The following is a 23,286-nucleotide window of genomic DNA, read 5'->3' as shown; positions in this document are numbered from 1 at the left end:
AGGAATCTGTATTTCAGCAAAGCCTGCCATTAGTTTCTATAAACGTTCCTGCGTACTCGTGTCGTTGCCTGCCACATTGCGAATATAAGTTAATCACATGACCGGTAAGCTTGGTTGATTTAAGTAATTGCCATCAAATCCTTGATGAATCAAATCGTCTGAGCGGATTCACAGCTTACTCTATGGTCATTCTTTGTCATATTGATCTCGTGAAACCCTGCCAGTCACGCCAAGAACACAAGTCACGCAAATGATTGAACTGACCACGTGAACAACTTTCTTTAATAAAAGATTATTCGAAGAAGTTTAATCATCAGTGCGTAGGCTGAGTTTGGAGCTCCAAGAGCCTTTTGAGGTGAGAAACAGTATCATAGTCCTTCATGTACTTATTTCAAACGATTATGAAATGATTAAGCGATTGATTTACTCGCTCAGACCGTAAACAGACAAATTCCCTCAAATGTTTATGGCGGAAGTTTTGATCGAAATATCGTGCATCATATTTGTGCATGTTGTATGGCAGAATTCGGCGACTATTGCGTATGTAAGTTCGGTGCATCGATTGAGTTGGATCATTCATATTAAGATTTCTACACAAAATAATCGACGCTTACAGCCGTAATTTCAGAGATGAACACCGTGAAAAGAAATATAGACTTTGATTGCAACAGGCTGTTTTCTCAGTTAGGGTGTGATCTTGAAGTACATTAGACGCGAAAAACAAGGCAATGGTTACTTTGATAGTAGTTGGCCTTCTGGTCTTCAGCGATCGAGAGCGTTTTTTAAAGATTCATACATCCAGTTTATCTGAACTGCAATCAGTTTTGTTCATGGTGCGAAAATTGCACAACGGCAACTCTGGTAAAATACTACCGAAGGATATTACGCCTCAAGACTTCTTTGAAGAGGAAAGGACAGATATAGATATCGTGGTAATATACGGACGATTGAAGTTTCACGATGACTTTGAATTTAACAATTGATTCGCGTTCGCTTGATCATAGAACTGTTCTCTGTAAACATAACATGATGTGACCAATTGCTATGTATGTTGTTGTCTTTTATTGAACAACGTCTGTGTTATTTTGAGTGAAATTGTTGCTCTTTTGGACTGCGAAAATGGTGAACACCAAGCTATTAGTCTTGATAAATTGAAACACACAGGTTAATAACTATGGTGAAATCGCCGTTGTTAAATCGTCCACTTGTTGTTATAGTTTAGTCATGTGATCATTCGTAATCCGCCGCTGATCCGTCATAACAAACGTCACGCAATGTTTAAGACTGACCACGTGAACAACTTTCTTTGATCGGTCCTAAAAGGTTACTCGAAGAAGTTTAATCATCAGTGCGTAGGCTGAGTTTGGAGCTCCAAGAGCCTTTTGAGGTGAGAAACAGTATCATAGTCCTTCATGTACTTATTTCAAACGATTATGAAATGATTAAGCGATTGATTTACTCGCTCAGACCGTAAACAGACAAATTCCCTCAAATGTTTATGGCGGAAGTTTTGATCGAAATATCTTGCATCATATTTGTGTATGTTGTATGGCAGAATTCGGCGACTATTGCGTATGAAAGTTCGGTGCATCGATTGAGTTGGATCATTCATATTAAGATTTCTACACAAAATAATCGACGCTTACAGCCGTAATTTCAGAGATGAACACCGTGAAAAGAAATATAGACTTTGATTGCAACAGGCTGTTTTCTCAGTTAGGGTGTGATCTTGAAGTACATTAGACGCGAAAAACAAGGCAATGGTTACTTTGATAGTAGTTGGCCTTCTGGTCTTCAGCGATCGAGAGCGTTTTTTAAAGATTCATACATCCAGTTTATCTGAACTGCAATCAGTTTTGTTCATGGTGCGAAAATTGCACAACGGCAACTCTGGTAAAATACTACCGAAGGATATTACGCCTCAAGACTTCTTTGAAGAGGAAAGGACAGATATAGATATCGTGGTAATATACAGACGATTGAAGTTTTACGATTACTTTGAATTTAACAATTGATTCGCGTTCGCTTGATCATAGAACTGTTCTCTGTAAACATAACATGATGTGACCAATTGCTATGTATGTAGTTGTCTTTTATTGAACAACGTCTGTGTTATTTTGAGTGAAATTGTTGCTCTTTTGGACTGGGAAAATGGTGAACACCAAGCTATTAGTCTTGATAAATTGAAACACACAGGTTAATAACTATGGTGAAATCGCCGTTGTTAAATCGTCCACCTGTTGTTATAGTTTAGTCATGTGATCATTCGTAATCCGCCGCTGACCGTCATAACAAACGTCACGCAATGTTTAAGACTGGCCACGTGAACAACTTTCTTTGATCGGTCCTAAAAGGTTACTCGAAGAAGTTTAATCATTATTGCGTAGGCTGAGTTTGAAGCTCCAAGAGCCTTTTGAGGTGAGAAACAGTATCATAGTCCTTCATGTACTTATTTTCAAATGATTATGAAATGATTAAGCGATTGATTTACTCGCTCAGACCGTAAACAGGCAAATTCCCTCAAATGTTTATGGCGGAAGTTTTGATCGAAATATCTTGCATCATATTTGTGCATGTTGTATGGCAGAATTCGGCGACTATTGCGTATGTAAGTTCGGTGCATCGATTGAGTTGGATCATTCATATTGAGATTTCTACACAAAATAATCGACGCTTACAGCCGTAATTTCAGAGATGAACACCGTGAAAAGAAATATAGACTTTGATTGCAACAGGCTGTTTTCTCAGTTAGGGTGTGATCTTGAAGTACATTAGACGCGAAAAACAAGGCAATGGTTACTTTGATAGTAGTTGGCCTTCTGGTCTTCAGCGATCGAGAGCGTTTTTTAAAGATTCATACATCCAGTTTATCTGAACTGCAATCAGTTTTGTTCATGGTGCGAAAATTGCACAACGGCAACTCTGGTAAAATACTACCGAAGGATATTACGCCTCAAGACTTCTTTGAAGAGGAAAGGACAGATATAGATATCGTGGTAATATACAGACGATTGAAGTTTTACGATGACTTTGAATTTAACAATTGATTCGCGTTCGCTTGATCATAGAACTGTTCTCTGTAAACATAACATGATGTGACCAATTGCTATGTATGTAGTTGTCTTTTATTGAACAACGTCTGTGTTATTTTGAGTGAAATTGTTGCTCTTTTGGACTGGGAAAATGGTGAACACCAAGCTATTAGTCTTGATAAATTGAAACACACAGGTTAATAACTATAGTGAAATCGCCGTTGTAAATCGTCCACCTGTTGTTATAGTTTAGTCATGTGATCATTCGTAATCCGCCGCTGATCCGTCATAACAAACGTCACGCAATGTTTAAGACTGACCACGTGAGCAACTTTTAGGGGCTTTTGAGGCATGTTTTCGGGGTTGAACTCAATCTGAAGTCATAGAATGCATCCAGTTGAGCTCAGCCTCTTAAGTTGAGAAATAGTGAGGTTTTGTCTTTTTGATTACCAGTATATCAAACAAGTATGAAATGATTTAGTGAAGGATTCACTTGCAAGGATTATACACAAAATGGAGTATCTTTGGAAACCTTTCCAAACGTCACTATGACAGCTGTACTTATTGATTTTCCTCGCAGACACGTTTAGACATTTAGTGCATTTGATAGAGTTTTTTTTATTTTTTTATTTTAGGCTTGATTCGACTCTTGTATTTGTTACTTTAGAAACTCACCCCTCTATATTCCCTTTTACTTGTAAGCTCGGCGTGACAATTTAGCCAGGTCATTTTGGTCAGTTTCAAACACAAGTATTGTGAAATTTTAAAGCTGTAACTTCAGAGTATCACAATCAAAGACCGTGTGATGCTTTGTTCATTCGTGACTGACAGCTCCCCAGTGGTCAAAATTTAGTCTGAGTTTTTGTTAGGTTCTTAAGTTCTACGTTTGTTATTTTTACGATCAATTATGTTCGCGTTAAAATGAGTAGGCTGGGAAAACACTATGTGATCGTAGGCTTCAGTCATGGTTAAACAGAAAAGGAAACCAAACATTTCTTGGATAACGCAGAGGCAATTGGAGTACAAAACGAATTTTAAAATTGTCAACTAATTCCTATTCGTTGAGTCTTCGTTCTGCCTCCCGTTTTTTGGGAAAGAATGAGATTATTTGATTAATATTTACACGCATACTTGCATCTAATATATTTGCCAGTTTTGGTTAAATTGCCGTGGTTGTTGCCTTCCGGATTGTAAAAATGGTTAATCACGGTCCGAGTAATCTTGCTAAATTATTATATGTTTGTGTTGTTATCAAATCCTCTGCTAGCAGAGGTCACGCAGATTTGACATCTGTCCCTATAGCACTGATCACATGAGCAATTCTATCATAGCAAATGGGCTTAAGGTCTGTGTGTTATGTACAACCACTGAAGAGCGCGATGTCACAGCTTCATGCGCCAAGCGCAGGTTTCAAATTCATATGTATAGAATCTGCTTTAATTGTCAGCAACTAGCCACGCAAAAAATATAAAGTCACGCGAGAGACTGACCACGTGAACGACTTTACCCTAGCTGTCATCAATGCGTGAAGCTTTAAAATGAACGCTCTGGGGGGCTTTTGAGGTGCATATATTACACAGCAATGTGATTAGGTTGAACTCGATCGGAAGTTATAGGAATTGAGCTCAGTTTCATAAGGTGAGAAATGGGAAGGTTTTTTTGTCGTTCGTAAATCTAACAAGTGTGAAATGATTTAGTAATGTATCTATTTGCATGGATTTCGCACAAACAAGAATAGCTTTTGGAACCTATCCAAAAGTTTTGGCGGAATTCAGTTGTTTATCAATTTTCCTTGTGGACATGTCTAGTAAGGGGGTTTATTTGGTCGAAGATTGTTCTAAAAGCACTTTCGTAACAAACGCGGAATATTTGACACGCTTTGTTAATTTTTCAATTTCTGGCCTTTAGTGATCCAAGTTAAACTGAATGTCCATTAAACTTAACAAACATTTTGCTCGTCAGTGTCGCCATTAATTTTGTTACATTGGCTAGGCTTGAATAAATTACTCTTTAATCATCGTAGACATCAAGTCTTTGTTCAAGAGAAAGGGCAGAAAATAAATTTTTTAAGAGCACAGAAATGACTTTGGTACGAATAAGATTCTAAAATGAGCAACTGGATTCGTGTTTACTCCATCTAAAAAACCGTATTTCTGCAAAGCATGCCATTAATTTTTATAAATGTTCCTGCGTACCGAATGAAAATTACCAGTGTTTCTATAGTGAGTTAAATTGCCCTTACGTCGTTGCCTGCCGCATGCGAAAATAAGTTCATCACGTGACCAGTAAGCTTGCCTAATTTAAATAACCGCCATTAAATCCTTGATGAATCAAATTACTTACTCTATGATCATTTTTTGTCACGTTGATCTAGTGAAACCCTGCCAGTCACGCCAAGAAGACAAGTCACGCAAATGATTGAACTGACCACGTGAACAACTTTCTATTTGATCGCTCTTAAAAGGTTCTTGAAGAAGTTTTATCATCACAGCGTAGGCTGAGTTTGAAGCTCCAAGAGCCCTTTCAGGTGAGAAATAGTACCATAGCTCTTTATGTGCTTATTTTAAACGATTATGGAATGATTAGGCGATAGATTTACTCGCTCAGACCGTAAACAGACAAAAAATAGTTTTTCCCCGTGGAAATTCCCTTAAATACTTATGGCTTTCTGTTTCAATTGGACCATTCATATTGCGATTTCTACACCAAATATTAGACGCGTACAGCCGTTATTTCAGAGAAGAACACCGTGAAAAGAACTTGAGACTTTGCAACAGGATGTTTTCTCAGTTAGGGTGTGATCTTAAAATATAGTGCTATTAGACGCGAAAAACAGGGCAATGGTGACTTTGATAGTAGTTGGCTTTCTGGTCTTCAGTGATCGAGAGCGTTTTTTAAAGATTCGTACATCTACTTTATCTGTACTGCAATCAATTTTGTTAATGTTCATGTTGCAAAAATTGCACAACGGCAACTCTGGCAAAATATTACCGTGGGATGTTGCGCCTCGAGACTTCTCTGAAGAGGAAAGGACAGATGTAGATATGTCGTGGTAAAATACAGACGTCTGAAGTTTTCCCATTATTTTGAATTTAACTATCGATTCGTGTTCGCTTGATCGTAGAAACTGTTCTCTGCAAAACATAACATGACGTGACCAATTGCGATATATATATATATATATATATAGATACATAAATAGGTGTCTTTCATTGGAAAACGTCTGTGTTGTTTTAAGTGAAATTGTTGCTTTTTCGGAGTGCCAAAATGGTGAAACACCAAGTTATTAGTCTTGATAAATTGAAATACGCAGGTTTATAACTGTGGTGAAATCGCCGCTGTTAAATCGTCCACTTATTGTCATAGTTTAGTCATGTGATCAGTTATCCGCCGCTGATCCCGTCATATATATATATGCATAAATAGTTGTCTTTCAGCGGAAAACGTCTGTTGTTTTAAGTGAAATTTTTGCTTTTTCGGAGTGCCAAAATGGTGAAACACCAAGTTATTAGTCTTGATAAATTGAAATACACAGGTTAATAACTGTGGTGAAATCGCCGTTGTTAAATCGTCCACTTATTGTCATAGTTTAGTCATGTGATCAGTTATCCGCCGCTGATCCCGTCATAACAAACGTCATGCAATGTTTTAGACTGACCACGTGAGCAGCTTTTAGGGGCTTTTAAGGCACTTTTGGGGGTTGTACTCGATCTGAAGTCATAGAGTGGATCCAGTTGAGCTCAGCCTCTTAAGGTGAGAAATAGGAAGGTTTTGTTTTTTTTACTTCCCGGTACATCAGACAAGTAGGAAATGATGTAGTAAATGATTCACTTGCAACGAAATGGAGTAGCTTCGGAAACCTTTTCAAACGTTTTAACGGCTGTACTTATCGATTTTCCTCGCAGACATGTCTAGACATTTGTGCATTTAACAGTTTATGTATTTTAAGCCATATTTAAGTCATGTTTTTTTTTTGTTTTTAGAAACTTACCGCTTTATTCTCTTGTATTTGTACGTCCGGCGTGACGATTTAGCCAGGTCATTTTGATCAATTCAAATACAAATAGGGCGAAGTTTTAAAGCTGCAGTTACAGAGTATCACAATCAAAATTCTTCGTTTTCTACTGTCACGATCAATTATGTTCGCGATGGAATGGGTAGGCTGGGTAAACGCTATCTGATAGTAGAAAGGGAAACCAATCATTTCTTGGATAACGCAAAGGCAATTGGAGTTCGAAACGAATTTTAAAATGGTCAACTTATTCCTCTTCGTTGGGTCTTCTTTCTGTCTCTCGTTTTTCAGGAAAATATGACAATATTTGATTTGCGTCTAATATATTTGCCAGTTTTCGTTAATTTGCCTTAATTGTTGCCTTCCGGATTACAAAAATGGTTAATCACGGCTCAATAATCTTGCTAAATTGTTATGTGTTTGTGTGGTTAGGAGAGGTTACACGTATTGCATCTGTCCCTTTTTGCACTGATCACGTGAGCTAGTTAATACAGCACATAACTTGCGTTTGTCTGCCATGTGCAATCTCTGCGGAGCATGGAGTTACGGCTGCGTGCGCCAACGACGGATTTTAAATTCTTATGAGAGGGTTTTAATGGTAACTTCTGCTTGTAAAAGATAAAATTCGTGGTGAAAAGCTGAGTGTGCAGCAAGAGTGATGCAGCTCAGCTTCGTATCATACAGACGTTTTCGGAACATGGCTGCACTCAGTCGACCGACATCCAAAAGGAGAGTGTATTTTAACATATCTCCCCTCCACAAGTATGGTCATCACCAGCAGTCGACGTGGTGGACAGAACATTTCCCCGTGCAAATTGGTTGTAAACCAATGTCCTGCTCCTTGCATAAGAAAAAGGGAGCTCTGTTCTAAGGTTTTCGCAGTGGCTACAGTGCTGCACAAGTTGAAATGCAACATTGAATTCAACTGCAAAATTTAAAGCCACCATCTCTGACTGCATTTTTTCAGTGTGATGTTTACCTTTTTCGATTTATTTATTTATATATGTATTTTTCCTATTTTCATATTTCCTAGTTGTAGTGCTTTAGTTATTAGTTAGGAGCTTGCGAATATGCCTGTTATAGATGTTGCTAGATGATATATGTAAATGTAAAAAAAAAAAATACTTATTCTGAAAATTTTCACCATGCTAATTTACGGTTCATATTCAGTAAAAAAGGATGACAAAAAATTTTTTGGAATGGATTTGAATGGTATAATTAAAGGTTGAAATGATCATGGATGGGAGGTTGACCACTCAAAACCTGTGTGAATTTTATGTAGTTTTTATATTTATTTGTAAAATACCTCAAAATATTAGAAAACTGTGCCTGTCTTAGATGCCAGTTGAGTGGTACGTTTGTAAGTTTCCTAGGTGAGATGTTGAAAAATATAGCTAAATGTTTTTATACAAATGGCTATGCAGGTTACTCAAGTTGCTAAGGTGTATTCAGAGAATGTTGATACATAGGGAGGCTATTGTAATTACTGACCCTTCTGTAAGCTGTAACAGCCTTTTTCTCTTTATGGCTTCAAGTGATTTTAAATTACTTTTTCTTTAAGAAAACACTGAAGTCTCTGGGTGATTCTATATGATATCTTCCTAGGGAAAAATAAATTAAATATTTTATTCATACCAACTCACAGGATAGCAATCTGATTAGCTTTGCCAGGAGGGTTCCCCAATTATCACAAGAAATCTTTGGTCCAGAATTGTGAATACAGATTTATGTGATTTGACAGACTGGATTGTTTGGGCTGAGACATGCTCCATCTTACAGTTTTTTTTAAATTGAATTTTGTTTTTTAAAAGGACATGGACACCAACCAGGATGAACATTCTTCTAACAAAAGGAAGAGGAAAGCTGCTAATGATCCAATTAAAAAGTGGGCAGTGGTTATAACAGGAGAGGACGTCAATCGAAATCCTGGATCAAATGAAGTACCTATGCCAACTACAATAACTTTGGCAGAGATAAATAGAGATACAATACAACGGCGTAAAGAAATCTCATTTACCTTAAGTAAAACAAAAGAAGATATGAAAAAGATTCTCAAGGAGACTTTCCCAATTCTTGCTGGCACTGAAAGGTAATTTTTTGAAGTCATGAGTGTAAAAGGACCTCAATATTAGAAGCTAATATGTAGATCACAACATTTGACACTTTCATGTACCTGTTTTGTGGATTTACTAGGTAAATCTCTACAAGGTGTAGTGTTAATAAATTATGAGACATATAGAGATTACTGAAAAGTGTCTCAATCATTCATAACCTGCACTGGTAGATAACCATCACAACATAACAAAGCTCTAGAGAGCTAAATTAAGAGTCGTACACTTTCTGTCTTCTGAGGGTGACCCTAAAAAGCTGAATGGAGGCATGGCAAAATGGAAGAAAATCACCTCAAATGCTGAAAGACAACATGAAGGAGAATTTCCCCTGATCCTAAAAGATGGAGATGTGGGAAATCACTCTAATCCTAAAACAGAGTTCATACGGGTCCTGGAAAACCTGGAAAGACATGGAATTTTATAATTTCATTTGCCAGGCATAGAATGTCATGGAATTTAGGTTTGGCTCCTGGAAAATCGTGGAAAGACATAGAAAATCAGCAGGCTATCTATAAGTGCAAAGTGATGAAGTTCCAAAAAATTGATTAAGAACATACTCCACCAATCCAGGACCTATTTTTTTCTAGCTGAAGTGGCAAATATCCCATTTATCAACATTTTATACTTGAGATAATGAGTGGAAAATGAGATGAGGGACCATGCTTGTAAATTAATGTTGGCAATTTTTCCAAAAAAAAAAATCAACATCTTGGGTTCTTTTTTGCCTGAATTTGCCAAACTTGCTTTAAGTAGGAAAATACTCTTGAATTCAAGCTAGTTTAAACAAGTAAGTTTTCACTGTTGTGCCAGCGATATTTGGATTGTTTTTGTCACCTTTAAAGGTTTTGTTTACTGGTGTGTTTACAATTTGTTTTTTATCAAATGCAACTACAATAACATTGTGGCAATACAACACTTAAACAGTATATGCATGACCTTCTTGAGCAGCTTTGTTGCAGTCTTTCTGCCAATTTTGCATGGTAAAGCTCAGTTTTATTTGAAAAGTTGAAATAAGTTGAGGTGAGAAATTTTTTGGACAGTTTAACAATTGTCATCTAGGAAGTGTATTTTAATGAGCAGTTGTTTGAAACTGGTAATTATGCTGTAAAAGAGTTCCATAACAACTTAAACACAATGCGCACTCCTTGATTGGTCAAAAATCTATAATATATTTGCCTATATACCCATAAAAATCTGAAACATCTTCTTTGAAATGGTGATACACAGGGGGAAGTCCCAGATTTTAAATTGTTGAAGGCCTCTGGTTTGAAGAAAACAAAGAGAAAGCTAGATTCTATTCTCTGGTTTTATTTGTTCTGTCAAACTTGTCATTGAAGAATTTAATAATGTTTATTTTTCTCCAGCCTTAATAAACCTCTCTACTTAGCAAGTAAGAAAGAGTGGGTAAAAACAAATTGGTAAATTTTAAAATTTGAAATAGTGTAAGTGCAATCAGTGGGATGTTATATTTTAGTACTTATAGGTCAAAGAAGGATCTTTGGTTGACAACAATTAGGTCATGGGACATCAATGTACTGCAGAATCCTTAGTTGTCAGTAGGTTTTTACTAAAGCTTACTTTGGTTTGCAGATTTTATTGTGCTAAGTCAGCTGGGAAAGTGAAACTTGACTTCGGTGAAAGGCGCTGTATCTGGAGTGGAAAAGAGATAAACAAAATTATAAAGGGTGACAGTGTGTTATATATCTTTTGTGAGGTTTGTATCACTTAGACAGTACAACAAGTTGCAAAGTCTTTTGTACTTCTGTGTGTTACTTTAATTTTGCTCTGTATTTAATTCCCTATGTTGGTTGAGATTGTGTCAGAGAATTTAAAGGAATACCCATGTCTACATTTTGGGGTGTGACATACCAAAAAGAGGTCTGCAAAGAATTGTGGTATGATTTGACACACTCTTTTTTCCCAGAAGAAGATACATATCAGTAAAGTACATTCAAAGTTTTGTTCCGATAGCCCTTATTGTTAAACCTGTTGGTCTTAACTGGCAGTGGCTAGTTATTTGTTAGCTGACGTTGATGGAAGGGAGCTGTTCTTCACAATTGCCTCATTTCATACGTTCTTGTAAAGCTTTACAATCTGTGCATAATTTGATGATTCACAGCCACCTTATATTAACTTGGTTTTTGCTCAGATACAAGTATGGTAAATTAGACTAATTGTAATTTAGGACAGGTTAAACAAAGGGATCATTGTTTATAAGAATATGTTATAGCAGCTTACGTGTATAAGAATATTTCAACAAAAAGTAAGCATTCACATCAATAACAAAGTTCCTGAATTGACCTATTTGTCATAATAAGGAATTCATTAAAGAAGATTAGGATAGAAGGAAATGTAATCCAGTATCTGATCATATGAATTTTTCATAATTTTTTAGGGAGAGCAATTGCAAGACTCTGGCGCCTTCTCCACAGACTCAGAGCAGTCAGAAGCACATATTAGACTTCCACCAGTGGGTTCTAACACAGGTCAGATAACAAAAATGGTTCCAGTGACATTGGCACTAGCACCTCAACCAATCCTTCCAACAGGTTGATAACGTTACCGGTATTTTAGTGTCAACCAACTCTCACTTATCATGCCTCTTGCTTATTAAATGTCTTACCCACTGCACTTCACAAACATTCTGAAGTCTAGCTATCAAAAGTTCTTAGGTTCACTGAGCAATAAGATGGAAATATTATGGGACACTGCACCTTTTTTTTATTGATTCCCTTATAACCTTTATTAATAAAACTCTGTCTATTCAATGAATGCCTATAATTGTCTAACATGTAAATTGATGGTTCTTTTACTTCAGCAATGCTTGAGAAATTTGTTGGCAGGTGTTAGCCAGCATGTGATCAAAATATTTATTAGGTAACTCATAGAGGACAATGTACACAGCAAGGTGGTGTCTGCTCCTTGAAAATATCAGTCTTTTTATTATCTCATAAGTGTAGTTGATGAAGACCATAATACTGAAAAGTATGTCAGGTATAAATGGAGAAACACTGTTGATAACAGCAGTGAATGTGGATAATCTATTTGAGTTGTCACAAAGACATAAATGCATACAAAGTAAATTTGTAGCTCAATGGAAGATCATTGAGACTGGAAGTTAATGGCTAAACATTAATGTTATATGTGTACTCAAGAAAATTCAGTTCTTTGAGGAAAAAAGTAGATATTGTGAGATAAATTAATACAATTCTTTTGTGTGTTTGTGTGTGTGTATAGGTGATTTACCGGAGCAGATATCTTCCACTCTTGTACCTCGAATGGAAAATTTTCAAATCACAAGTGAAGATATAGATCATGATCAGGTAGTCATTTACAAAAAAATATCTGTTAAAGTTTAAGTTATTCAGCTCATGTTTGTAGTATTTCAAAATGAAGGATAATGAACAGCTGTAATATTTAGCTGAGGTAAATTTAAGATGCAAGAAGTATGCTTCTCATTGAGCTTAAACAAAATATTGTACAACAGTCAACCATACATAACATGTAAAATAAAAACTGAATGAAATAGGGTTTGAATCATGAGAAGGTGAGCCTAATTTTGATGGTTGTTAGCCAGTTTCTATTTAGATGTATGGAATACATACACGCCTGTTATTTTTTGTGATTCTTGCGCTACAGTTGTACCACAATTCCTAATGAAAACTCTGCAGAAGCAGGCAGCTGCAGTGATTGATTAACAAACAGTTGTTTTGTGGTCACAAAAACATCAATGATGGAAACTGTTTAATGGGTTGAAATAAATAGCCTTAGGGCTTTGGGAAAAGCTGAAACTTTTTTTAGGTTGAGGAACTAATTAACAAATCAAGGACATGCAAGTTTACTGAGAGTGGAAGAATTTTCAGGAAATAGAAATACAGGAATGTTCAATTTGAATTTGAATTTGGGATTGTCTGCTAATAAAAAGGAAGACGAGTCTTTGTTGAAAGAAGGTTTTGATGAACATCTGATCGAGTGTACATATAGTGCATGATTTGACTGCACATTCATCTCCACATCTTGGTGAAATTGCCTTGCTCTCTGTGTGCTGTTTGAAATGAAAGTGAGTTAAACGTGGCTCTCTCTAAAAATGGAACACTGAGTAATTGAAATGCATGGGTAGGCATGTCATGACAGAGTTGAGCAAGAAAAATTAAGTCACATAGGTGTGAATGTGTGCATATTTGATAAGCAGAAGAAGGACTGATTGATTTTAATTTAGTCTATCATGAGGACTGTTTCTAATTTTAGACAGAAAATGAAGACCTCTTTCCCCACAATTGGTAGTGTACTTGCTGGAGTGCAATTTTCAGCATTTCAGCAGTGTGCCATTTTTGTGATCCTCCTCACTCAAATCTTTGTCCTTATGGTGTGACAGAGGCAAGATTAAAATTTTAATTGGGTGTACCACTGCGATGTTTCACTCACTGCCCACTGTCTTTTACGTCATTTCACTTTATTCCCTATTTTCCTGTCATTAGTCATAAATGCTGTAAAGTATTTACCATGAGACCCTGCTACAACCATTGCTGGTGGGCCAGGTTGATTCGATCTTAATGTAGCAGGATAGTTGGATAAACAATGAGTAGATAAAAAACATAAAATAATCATTTGTGTCAGATAAACTATGTCAAACTTACCTTTTAATTTTCGAAATATAGATCATTGAACTGTTAGCTTCTTTGGAGTGTGAGGCAAATTCTTCTGGTAAGTTTAAAGAAGTAACATGTCATGTCATTGTAAACTAATGTTGAAGGAAATATGATTTTAATGCTTATGCAGCCCCTCCATCAACATCCACTTTTCAATGCATAAAGCTTGATGAAACTTGAATAACTTAATTCACATTAGCAGAGATGTGAACTCCACTTTGGCAGAGATGCCAACCCCTGGTATATAATAAAAGAAAATTTGGTGGAGGTTTGATCTTGGATACATTTATTTTTTTGGACTCACATTCATCTTTTGGTTACCCTTACAAGTCTCAGCTTACTTTATTTTGTAATAAGGGATTTTAAAAAATCTTGGTGTAGTGATGAGCATATCTGCTTGCTTTGAACTGATTAGCTGATACTGACTTTCTAGCTCAAAATTTAATGGATGTTGAAAGGAGAGAAGAGTGGTTGAAGCAATATGATTATGAGGTTGTCATAAATCCAAAAGAGAGTCCTTTGCAGGTAAGAATTACTTTGTACAGTATATGTCAATAAAATGGTGCCCATCTTTAATTGTGTCATAGCATTGATCTCTAAATTTAATATAATATTGTAGAAATATGCCTTGTATCATTCTATAATAAACACCAACAAAAAAGGAGGTTCAACATTGTCTCTTATGGTAATTACTTCTTGTGTGTCTGTGTCAAACCTAACACTTAATGCTTTTAGATTTGTGGGTTTTTTTTGTAAGGACATTGTAAAATAGTTTGTGATGTATTTTTCACTATTTCTGGATGCAATTCTGGTAATTGTTTGTTATCAGAGAACAGAATAAAGGGTAAAGTAACGATTGCTTTTCAATTTCAGCAATCAATTTACCTGCTTGTGCTTTGCCTGTGTTATGTATGTTCAAGTTTGAATAAGGTAAAAATAATAATTTGTTAGCACTGAATTTGTTTCCACATCTGCAGGGAGGAGCCCCCTGTATTTTCACCTTCAAACCTGAGCTGCCATCAGATGTTGATGTGAAAGCTTCCTTTGGTAATATAGAACCAATTATACTAGTGAAGACAATACTTGGCTACATTTGTAAAATTCCAGGTTTGTAAAATCATTAAGTAGTATACCAATCAGGAAAATGTTTTCAAATTAAACCCTTTATAACAAAGATTTAATAGAGGCAACATTGATATTGGGTGTTCATTGGCTTATAATTTCAGTTATCTTTTTTAACAAATGGTATTTTTATTTTTTATTTTTTTTACTTAAGGGTAAACTACCTACAAGCATTGTTCACTTAAAGCAATATTGTTGAGATGAAAGTAATTGCTTACCTTTACTGGCTTTCTTAAAATTGTGACCTTTCTCCAGTTGCTTGTGGCAACCGAAGTTAAAGAATAGCATACAAAACCCATACCTACAGACGTCCTAAGCACAAACTATAAAATCGAGTTACAAAAGCCCTGCTATATGAAAAAGCTCTCAATGAAATGCAAGTTTGTTGTAAGTTTTCTCTTCCTTCAAATCATCATCATCATCAGCAGCAGCAGCAGCAGCAGTTTGGATTATAAATCCCCCTACTAGTAAAATAAATTGGGTGGTTATTTAAATGGGACAAACATATGGGATTCTGCTATGAAAGGTTGTCTTTCAAAACTACTAGTTGTGGTAATATCTCTTTGTAGTAGTTAATATAATTACATACCTTATTATCCATGAGATTTTTTAAAGACATATATCACTGTTTTATGGAGGTATTTCAATGTCTTTATCACCATTTTATCCATAGCTTCACCTAAAATGACGCCTGAAGTCATTAAAGTCTGGCTCATTTCAACGACCACTGGTGAAATTCTGGCAGAGACTTCTTTTGAGTACTGTGGAGTGCTGTATGTGCGAAAAAATTTAGGTGGAAAGCCTGGAGCCTGTGGTAGTGGACAAAGGGAAGATGGAGGCAATGATGGTGGAGCCAGTGGAGGTGGGGCTAGTGGAGGTAGAGCCAGTGGAGGCAGAAGCAGTGGAGGTGGAAGTAGTGGAGAAGGGGCCGGTGGTAGTGGAGTCAGTGGAGGTGGGACTGGTGGAACGGGAGCAGGTGGATGTGGAAGCTATGGAGGTGGAGCTACTGGATGTCAATACAGAATAGGTGAAACACAAACTTTTAAAACTCTCAGTTTATTTATTGGAATTGAAACCAGTTTGAATCATAACATTTTTCCTTGCTAGGATTTTAAAGGAAAATGCATCATTTTGATTTTTTCATAATATCATCTCATTTTTGAAAAGCAGGCTGCAGTGATTCTCATATTTCTTTTTGATTGTGTTAAATTCAGAAGCTTCTCAACTGGGCTCAGATGTGGTGTCAAAGTTGTGTGAGCTTATACAAAAGTGCAGTGTGGGTATCCAGAGGCAGGAACCATCTGCCACACAAAATAAAGGTAAATACATCAAAGAGCCAAAGTGAAGCAAGAATAAAGTTGGCATTATAATTTGATTGAACCTAGCCTAGATGGAATTTCATTGTTTTTTTGGTTATAAAGAAGCTAAATTTGTTTGGGAAATGACTTTGAAAATAATCTTGCCATTGTAATTTGTAATGGTCATGTATTGGCCTGACTGGAGTCCAGTTCAGTCGGTGTAATCATCTGGGTGATTGAGAAAATAAAATGACTGTAAATCATATGGCGAATTACAGTCAGAATTGAACAATGTTCAGCCCAATGGTCCATAAATCAAAATTACAATGAAATGAGAGAAACATTGTTTAAAGACATACTCAGAAAATAGTCCCCTGAGAGGAAGTGAGGTCACTGGTAATGAATAGTAAACTTAAGAGTTAAACACTAACCATGTGATTGTTGAAATGTTGTTTGCATGGTTATATTTTACAAAAAATTGATTTAACTTTTGGATCTATCAAAACAATTTACAAAAAGGGAGGTTTTGTGGTGCTAATTTTTGGGGACAGAGAGTAGGATGTGCATGGCATTGTTAAGTAGGAAAGTATTAGTAGAAGTTGTCACTAAGTGCCAACAAGTTAAATTGAACCAAGAAATTGGTCTAATCATCCCTGAATTGTGTGTTCACTATCTGAAATGATGTGAGGCCAATTATGCAAAATCACACCATCACTAAGTATTAGAAGTCCTGTACATTATAGTGTCTGGTAGAAAAAAAGGAAAATAGAAGGGAAAAAAATTTAAGTTAAAAAAGTCAAAGTTTGTCAGCTAGATGCATCAAACTGGTGACCCTCAGCTTACAAACCAACTGTATAGGGACAGACATTTTGATGTGAGAATCTTACTTGAAATGGTAATTCTTACTTACTTACACACCATTGACATAGAGCCAGCAAGGCTAAAAAAAAAAGTCAGCTGATCTTTTTACTATGCAAATGATTAGTACTGTCCTAGATAGGACATTTTACTCTATATATACACTCAAAGTTGAGTGTATATAGTTAACTTCCTTTTATTTTCTTTGCCATAATTTCTTGCTACCTGTGGTTAAATTTCAAAATGATTGGGTAAAGCAAAAGGTAGAAGTACATTTATTGTCAACTTTTGGTATTTTTTAGTGTATTATTACTGTAGCTAAGTTTTTCTCACACTTAAATTTTCATGTGGAGTGTTACTTCTTACAGCATGTACTGAAGCTGAGGAGGATTTGGAAGATGATCAACTGTTGTGCACTCAGGAAAGCAATGAAAACTATTTTGCTGACACAGAGGATTGCTCGAGTGTTTCATCTGAAACTGATAGTGCTTTGTCTGATTCAGAAAGCTGGGATGAATCTTTAAGTGGTGAGTTCTTTGTATTCAACCATGTTATTAAATTTCAATTGATTTACTTTCCTTGAGCATACAATAACAATGAACTTGTGACTATGTACAAAATGAGCTATAATTTAAACTATAGGTAAATAGGGCACAAATGTCATAATGATGTCTCTTCTTCACAGAAAGGATGATGAATATTGATTGTTGCAATCATTTAATCAAAGATGTAAGGAGAGGATTAAATTCTGGTGTTAAGATACACTTTGGGCTTTACTTTTGTTTTGAAATGGGTGGACTTCATAAACCTTTAGAAAGCAAAACAGGTTTTCAGTGTTAGGTGCACCTCTAACAAAACAGTTTGCTTTTCAATACATAATTTTCTGCTGAGTTTTAGTGCTCCAGTTCATTAATGGTGTCTTTTCTCCAAATTTCTGGGAGTTTTTCTCTAGGCACTATGATTAGTAAATCAAAGTCATTCATGATTGTAAATCCTGTTCTGATAACACTGTCTCTTTGTCTAATGATATATGGAGTGACTTTTAATTTATCTTCTTTATCCAGATTCTCCACTTTCATTCCCCTGGGTGAATTCTAGATCAAGCAAATCTCAAGAAGCCATTCTTGAAACAGAATCAACTCAACATTCATGTGAAGCTGTTTACAGTAAACTTAATGTGAGCCATGAAATCCAAGAACTAATGACAGAGGGCTTCACTAGTGAGGATAGCATTGGTAACAATAATTATGTTGGAAGTGGTGTTTGTCACAAGTGGAACACATCTTTACCAGAGTCGAAAAAGACTGAAGAAAATTGTGAAAAAGATGACCACAATAAAATGCAGGATTCAAGTCAGGAATGGGATTTCTTTTCCGAAGGAAGAACCTCACATATTCAGTTAGCATCACATGACAATACCCCACTGCTTTGTCTTGATGCTCTTGATCTTATTGTGGAGAATGAAGAAAGCCAGTACCAAGATAATGAACTTTTTGAGGCACCTCACGCAGAAAATGCTAAACCAAAAGATTCAGAATCAATTCTTTCTGTAACTTCAAACCAGCAATCAGCAACACATGCTGGACCAACTACTCAATCTCAGGCAGCTCAATCTCCTGTAAGCAACCCTTTATGGAATGGAGACAGCCAATTAAACATGGCCCCTCCGCAGTGTAGTGATGAGGAAATACACTCAGGTCAGGAATGGGAAGAATCAGGTAAATATTCTGATGCAAATGAGAGTACAATTATTTTTATCTCCCCTTGTTGAAAGAATCATTTGTATCCGGATAAAAATAATTATTCAGTGTTAACAAATTCCTGTGATAGGCCTTAAACTGAATTTTTCATATTTATTTCAAGAATTAGTCACACAGAAATGGCAGAGTGTTATGGATCTACAGGTTATGGCTAGGAATTATGTGTTCATATAGTCAATTTTACATTTATGCTTAATTGATTCCACTCTGGGGTTATATTGATGGAGATTCGATTTCAAATTCTGTTTTTATAAATACCGGTAGTGAGAACTGTGGCATTAAATCAAAGAAGTAAAATAATATTGAGACAAGTGGTTAATTTTTGATTAGCTCATTTTCAAACCCGGTCAATGCTGCTTCCATGTCCTCCAAATACAACCCCATCCATTCATAAGCCATCCCTTAACTTCCCAGAAAGTTGGTTCTAAGACTAAGATTATTCTAAAGCAGGACAATCTTTAGAACCTGTTCCGACTCAGTATCTGCATAGTGTCATTAACAAGGAAACTTACGTGAACCATGATATTTTGCCTGCAATTATTGAAGGGGAAGGTCTCGCCAGTTGGTTTGATCTTTGTGAGAATGAAGATGCTGGAAAGAATGAGCATTCAAGATGGGAAATGTCATCTATTGAACCAAATAAGACTGATGGAGGTGTGGAGAAAGATATCTTTGATTCAGAGGAAGATTTAAGCAGAGAACAGGGGCTCCTTTCTGAACAAAGGAACTTGCGTATTCGCCTATCATTACCAGTTGTTACCCCTGTGTGCGGTTTTGGGATTCCTCATCCATTTGTATATCCTTTCATGATGTTTCACAAGGTGAGGTGAATGCATGTATAAACCAGCTGACGACTGTGTACACGTGATTTTTAATCAGTTATGAAGGATTTCAAACTGTGAACTTTAACCTTTGCAAGAGTTCAGTCTTCTTTCATTATTGTACTATTAGCTTCCAAGTGCAAACATATTTCCTTTCTTTTGAGATTTTTTACCTTTGGTTAATATAACTTGTATAGTCTTAAAATCCTTGGCACTAATTTATTTCAAAACATTTTAGTTGATGTTTTTCATGCAAGATGGCAATCTTGAAAACAGTGCTTGAACATGAATAGCAACAGAGTTCATCAAAATGGCAGCCACATTCACATTGCAAGTTTTAATCTTAATTGTTGAATAAAAGAAAAGTCGAACCCAAAACTTAACATCTTTCTCAATCTATTTACACACACACTACGTTGCTGATCTAAGCAGTTTTCATTGACACGCATATGACCTTAGTTTATACAGGATAAGTTCACCAATGCGTTCTCAGTAGTAGAGTGGCAGAGAGTCAGTTGACCACAATACCGCAAGGCCTGAGGTTTCATTCCTCATGGGGAACGCACAATTTTAGTTTTTGTCTGACTGCAAGCAGTCCCAACTTTTTGCCGAAGTCCGTCTCACGAGTTAAAAAAAAATCTGAACTGTGAATGAACACTTAGATTTAGCATTGCAAAAACTACTTTAAGTTCAATTTTTATTTTTCAGCTCTAATTCCTATCACGTTTAAATTTGGGAATGGAAGTATCGTTAACTCTTAAGCTAATTTTGTCGCTCAAAACTAATATGTTTGTTTTAACCCGAATCGAGTATTACTTAGATTATTTAGTTTTAGTGTACTTCAATTGGACAGAAAATAAAAAACTCTCGGCTTAACTGGATGGGATGGATAAAAAGAAAGGCAAACCTGGTCAGAAAATATTTGGAGACCATAGCTTTATTCAGAGAAGGGCTAAATTTGTTAAGAAGTGCACAACAACAATTTTAGTTTTTGTCTGACTGCAAGCAGTCCCAACTTTTAGCCGAGGTCCGTCTCACGAGTTTAAAAAAAATCTGAACTGTGAATGAACACTTAGATTTAGCATTGCAAAAACTTCTTTAAGTTCAGTTTTTATTTTTCAGCTCTAATTCCTATCACGTTTAAAATTTGGGAATGGAAGTATCGTTACCTCTTAAGCTAATTTTGTCGCTTAAAGTCAGAGTCTGAGAGTAAGAGTTTAAATTTCATTTAAATTTGTAGCAGAATGTAGTCGTCTTAAAAGCAGATTCAACCATATATCCTTAGGGTGGTCATTAAAGAAGAGAAAATGCGGTTTATATATTACCAAACTTTTTCATTGTTTTTCTTTTCTATATTTTGAAGAACAATCCACTCTGTGGGGCTGCAAGAAATGGTCACTTATATAATATAACTATACTTTTTCATTGTTTTTCTTTTCTATATTTTGAAGGACACTCCACTCTCTGAGGCTGCAAGAAATGGTCACACTGATACTGTAAGGTTGCTCATAGAGAACGGAGCTGATGTCAACAAAGAAAGGGTACGTTAGAAGGATATATTGTTTATGTTATAAAGAGTAAAGTCAAAAAAGCAAAAAAAACAAAGGCAAACCTGGCCAGAAAATATTATGAGACCAGGGCTTTAGAAAGGAAGGTAAACCTGGCCAGAAAATCTTTCGAGACGGAAGCTTTATTCAAGAAAGGGCTTAATTTCTTTAGAAGCTTAGAAGTTATGAATGTCTTGCGTTTATGATTGGCGCTTAATGTATTACTGTACCGCTTAATTTCTTTAGGAGCTTAAAAGTTATGAATGTCTTGCGTTTATGAGTGGTGCGTAACAGATTCACCATATTTGAATTGTTATTTACTAGAATTTACGACCAGAAAATTGCATGGCGAAGTATTGAAATTTTTAAAAGAAGGAGGGTCTTTTAGCAAATATCTCTATTTAGCAATACTTTAAGGATATGAACCCTCGTATTTATCATTGTGAAATCATTTTTAAGCTAAGCTTTCATTTTCCAGCTGAAGTTGGTATTACTTATAAAATTTGGGAATCGAGCTATCGTTAACTCTAAAGCTAATTTAGTTGTTCCAAAAGAAAGATGTCCATTTTTTTCCGAATTGAGTATTACTTAGTTTATTTAGTTTTCATTTAAATGTTTTAAGCACCAAATAGTATACTCCAATCGGACCGGAAATGAAAAAGTCGCGGTTAAACTGGAAGGGAACTTTGCATCGACAGAGGCCATGGATAAAAAGCAAGGCAAACCTGGTCGAAAAATCTTTCGAGACCACATAGTTTTATTCGAAAAAGGGGTAAATTTGTTGAGAAGTACAAAACTTGTGAATGCCTTGATTTTTTCGAATACGTGGAAGAGACTCACCCTGATTAAATCGTTTTTTACTAGACTTTACTGCCACTGTGATAATTGGTTTGTTTAAAAGCGAAAAACGGAGGAACGTCTTGCGTCTATTAGACCAACGTTTACAGATTCACCATGCTTGAATCGTTATTTACTTGACTTAACAACCAGAAAATTGCGTAGTGACATACCTAGATTTTTTACACGTAGGAGGCGTTTTTTAACAAATTTTTTTATTTAACAACAATTTTAGGAAACGAACAGTTACTTCTACCACAGCAAAAAGTAGTCTACATTCAGGTGTCATTTTCCAGCCATAATTCGTATCATGTTTAAAATTTGGGAATCGACCTATCGTTAACTCTAAAGCTAATTTTGTTGCTCAAAAAGTAGGAAGTTCGTTTTGTTCGGAATCGAGTATTACTTAGTTTATTTAGTTTTTATTTAAATATCTTAACTGCCAAATAGTGTACTCCAATCGAACCGGGAATGAAAAACTGGCGATAGTTCGATCCCAAATTTTAACAATACTTTTAGGAAGGGAACATTTATATTTAAAATGATATTTACTGTTGAAAAGTTGCTCCAGGTTCACTTTTTATTGTCCAGCCATGATTTAAATCAGGTTTCTCGAATCCAGTATAATTTAATTTATTTAGTTTTCATTTAAATTTGCTACCTTCAAAAAGTGAAAAAACCGGAACTGAAGAACCATCTATAAAGGTTTAAAGCTCGCGGCTCGGGTAAGCTGGACAGAAGTCGTGTCAATGGTGAGGGGGTTCATCGTGTTGCTCCATTCTTTGTGCCCCTTCTAACCATTATTATAAATTCATATGATTTGGTGAACTGTTGCACAAGGTAATACTCCTTCCGACCTTATTCTAAAAAAACCTGCAGGATGTAATCATCTCAATAGCAGATTAGACCACGTATAGTTACGTTAGTCATTACAGAAGAGAAAGTGGGCTACTGTACCTTCTTATTGTGTTTTTTTCTTTCCTAGATGTTCGGGCGCACTCCACTTACTGAAGCTGTAACTAATGGTCACACTGATATTGTCAGGTTACTCGTACAGAACGGAGCTAATGTCAATCAAGAGGAGGTACGTTGGAAGCATAAATGGTTAATGTTAAGTCAGAGTATCTCGATTGAACCGGAACTGAAGAACCATCTATAAAAATTTAAAACTTACGGCTCGGGTAAGCTGGACAGAAGTCGTGTCAATGGTGAGGGGGTTCATCGTGTTGCTCCATTCTT

At 36.0% G+C, this 23,286-nt stretch overlaps 1 protein-coding gene across 1 annotated transcript in view; it reads left to right on the top strand.

The window, feature by feature from the left end:
• Positions 1 to 4,390: 4,390 nt before the first annotated feature.
• The window catches only part of LOC113683578 (uncharacterized), a 32,426-nt gene continuing 13,530 nt past the window's right edge, over positions 4,391 to 23,286 (top strand). The window contains exons 1-17 of the mRNA XM_089214686.1: positions 4,391 to 4,670; positions 5,407 to 5,559; positions 8,856 to 9,133; positions 10,746 to 10,869; positions 11,551 to 11,641; positions 12,393 to 12,508; positions 13,814 to 13,859; positions 14,238 to 14,329; positions 14,782 to 14,911; positions 15,600 to 15,953; positions 16,141 to 16,245; positions 17,451 to 17,609; positions 18,147 to 18,800; positions 19,389 to 19,663; positions 21,115 to 21,198; positions 21,833 to 21,982; positions 23,033 to 23,131. Of these exons, the coding sequence (XP_089070812.1) occupies positions 8,859 to 9,133; positions 10,746 to 10,869; positions 11,551 to 11,641; positions 12,393 to 12,508; positions 13,814 to 13,859; positions 14,238 to 14,329; positions 14,782 to 14,911; positions 15,600 to 15,953; positions 16,141 to 16,245; positions 17,451 to 17,609; positions 18,147 to 18,800; positions 19,389 to 19,663; positions 21,115 to 21,198; positions 21,833 to 21,982; positions 23,033 to 23,131 (2,754 nt within the window). The 5' untranslated portion in view covers positions 4,391 to 4,670; positions 5,407 to 5,559; positions 8,856 to 8,858. The remainder of the gene's footprint in view (positions 4,671 to 5,406; positions 5,560 to 8,855; positions 9,134 to 10,745; positions 10,870 to 11,550; positions 11,642 to 12,392; positions 12,509 to 13,813; positions 13,860 to 14,237; positions 14,330 to 14,781; positions 14,912 to 15,599; positions 15,954 to 16,140; positions 16,246 to 17,450; positions 17,610 to 18,146; positions 18,801 to 19,388; positions 19,664 to 21,114; positions 21,199 to 21,832; positions 21,983 to 23,032; positions 23,132 to 23,286) is intronic.

The sequence above is a fragment of the Pocillopora damicornis genome, chromosome 8, assembly GCF_964200805.1.
Source record: "Pocillopora damicornis chromosome 8, jaPocDami1.2, whole genome shotgun sequence".
Classification (NCBI taxonomy): Eukaryota; Metazoa; Cnidaria; class Anthozoa; order Scleractinia; family Pocilloporidae; genus Pocillopora; species Pocillopora damicornis.
The sequence above is the reverse complement of the archived record's forward strand: the minus strand, read 5'-3'. Positions and strand labels throughout refer to the sequence as shown.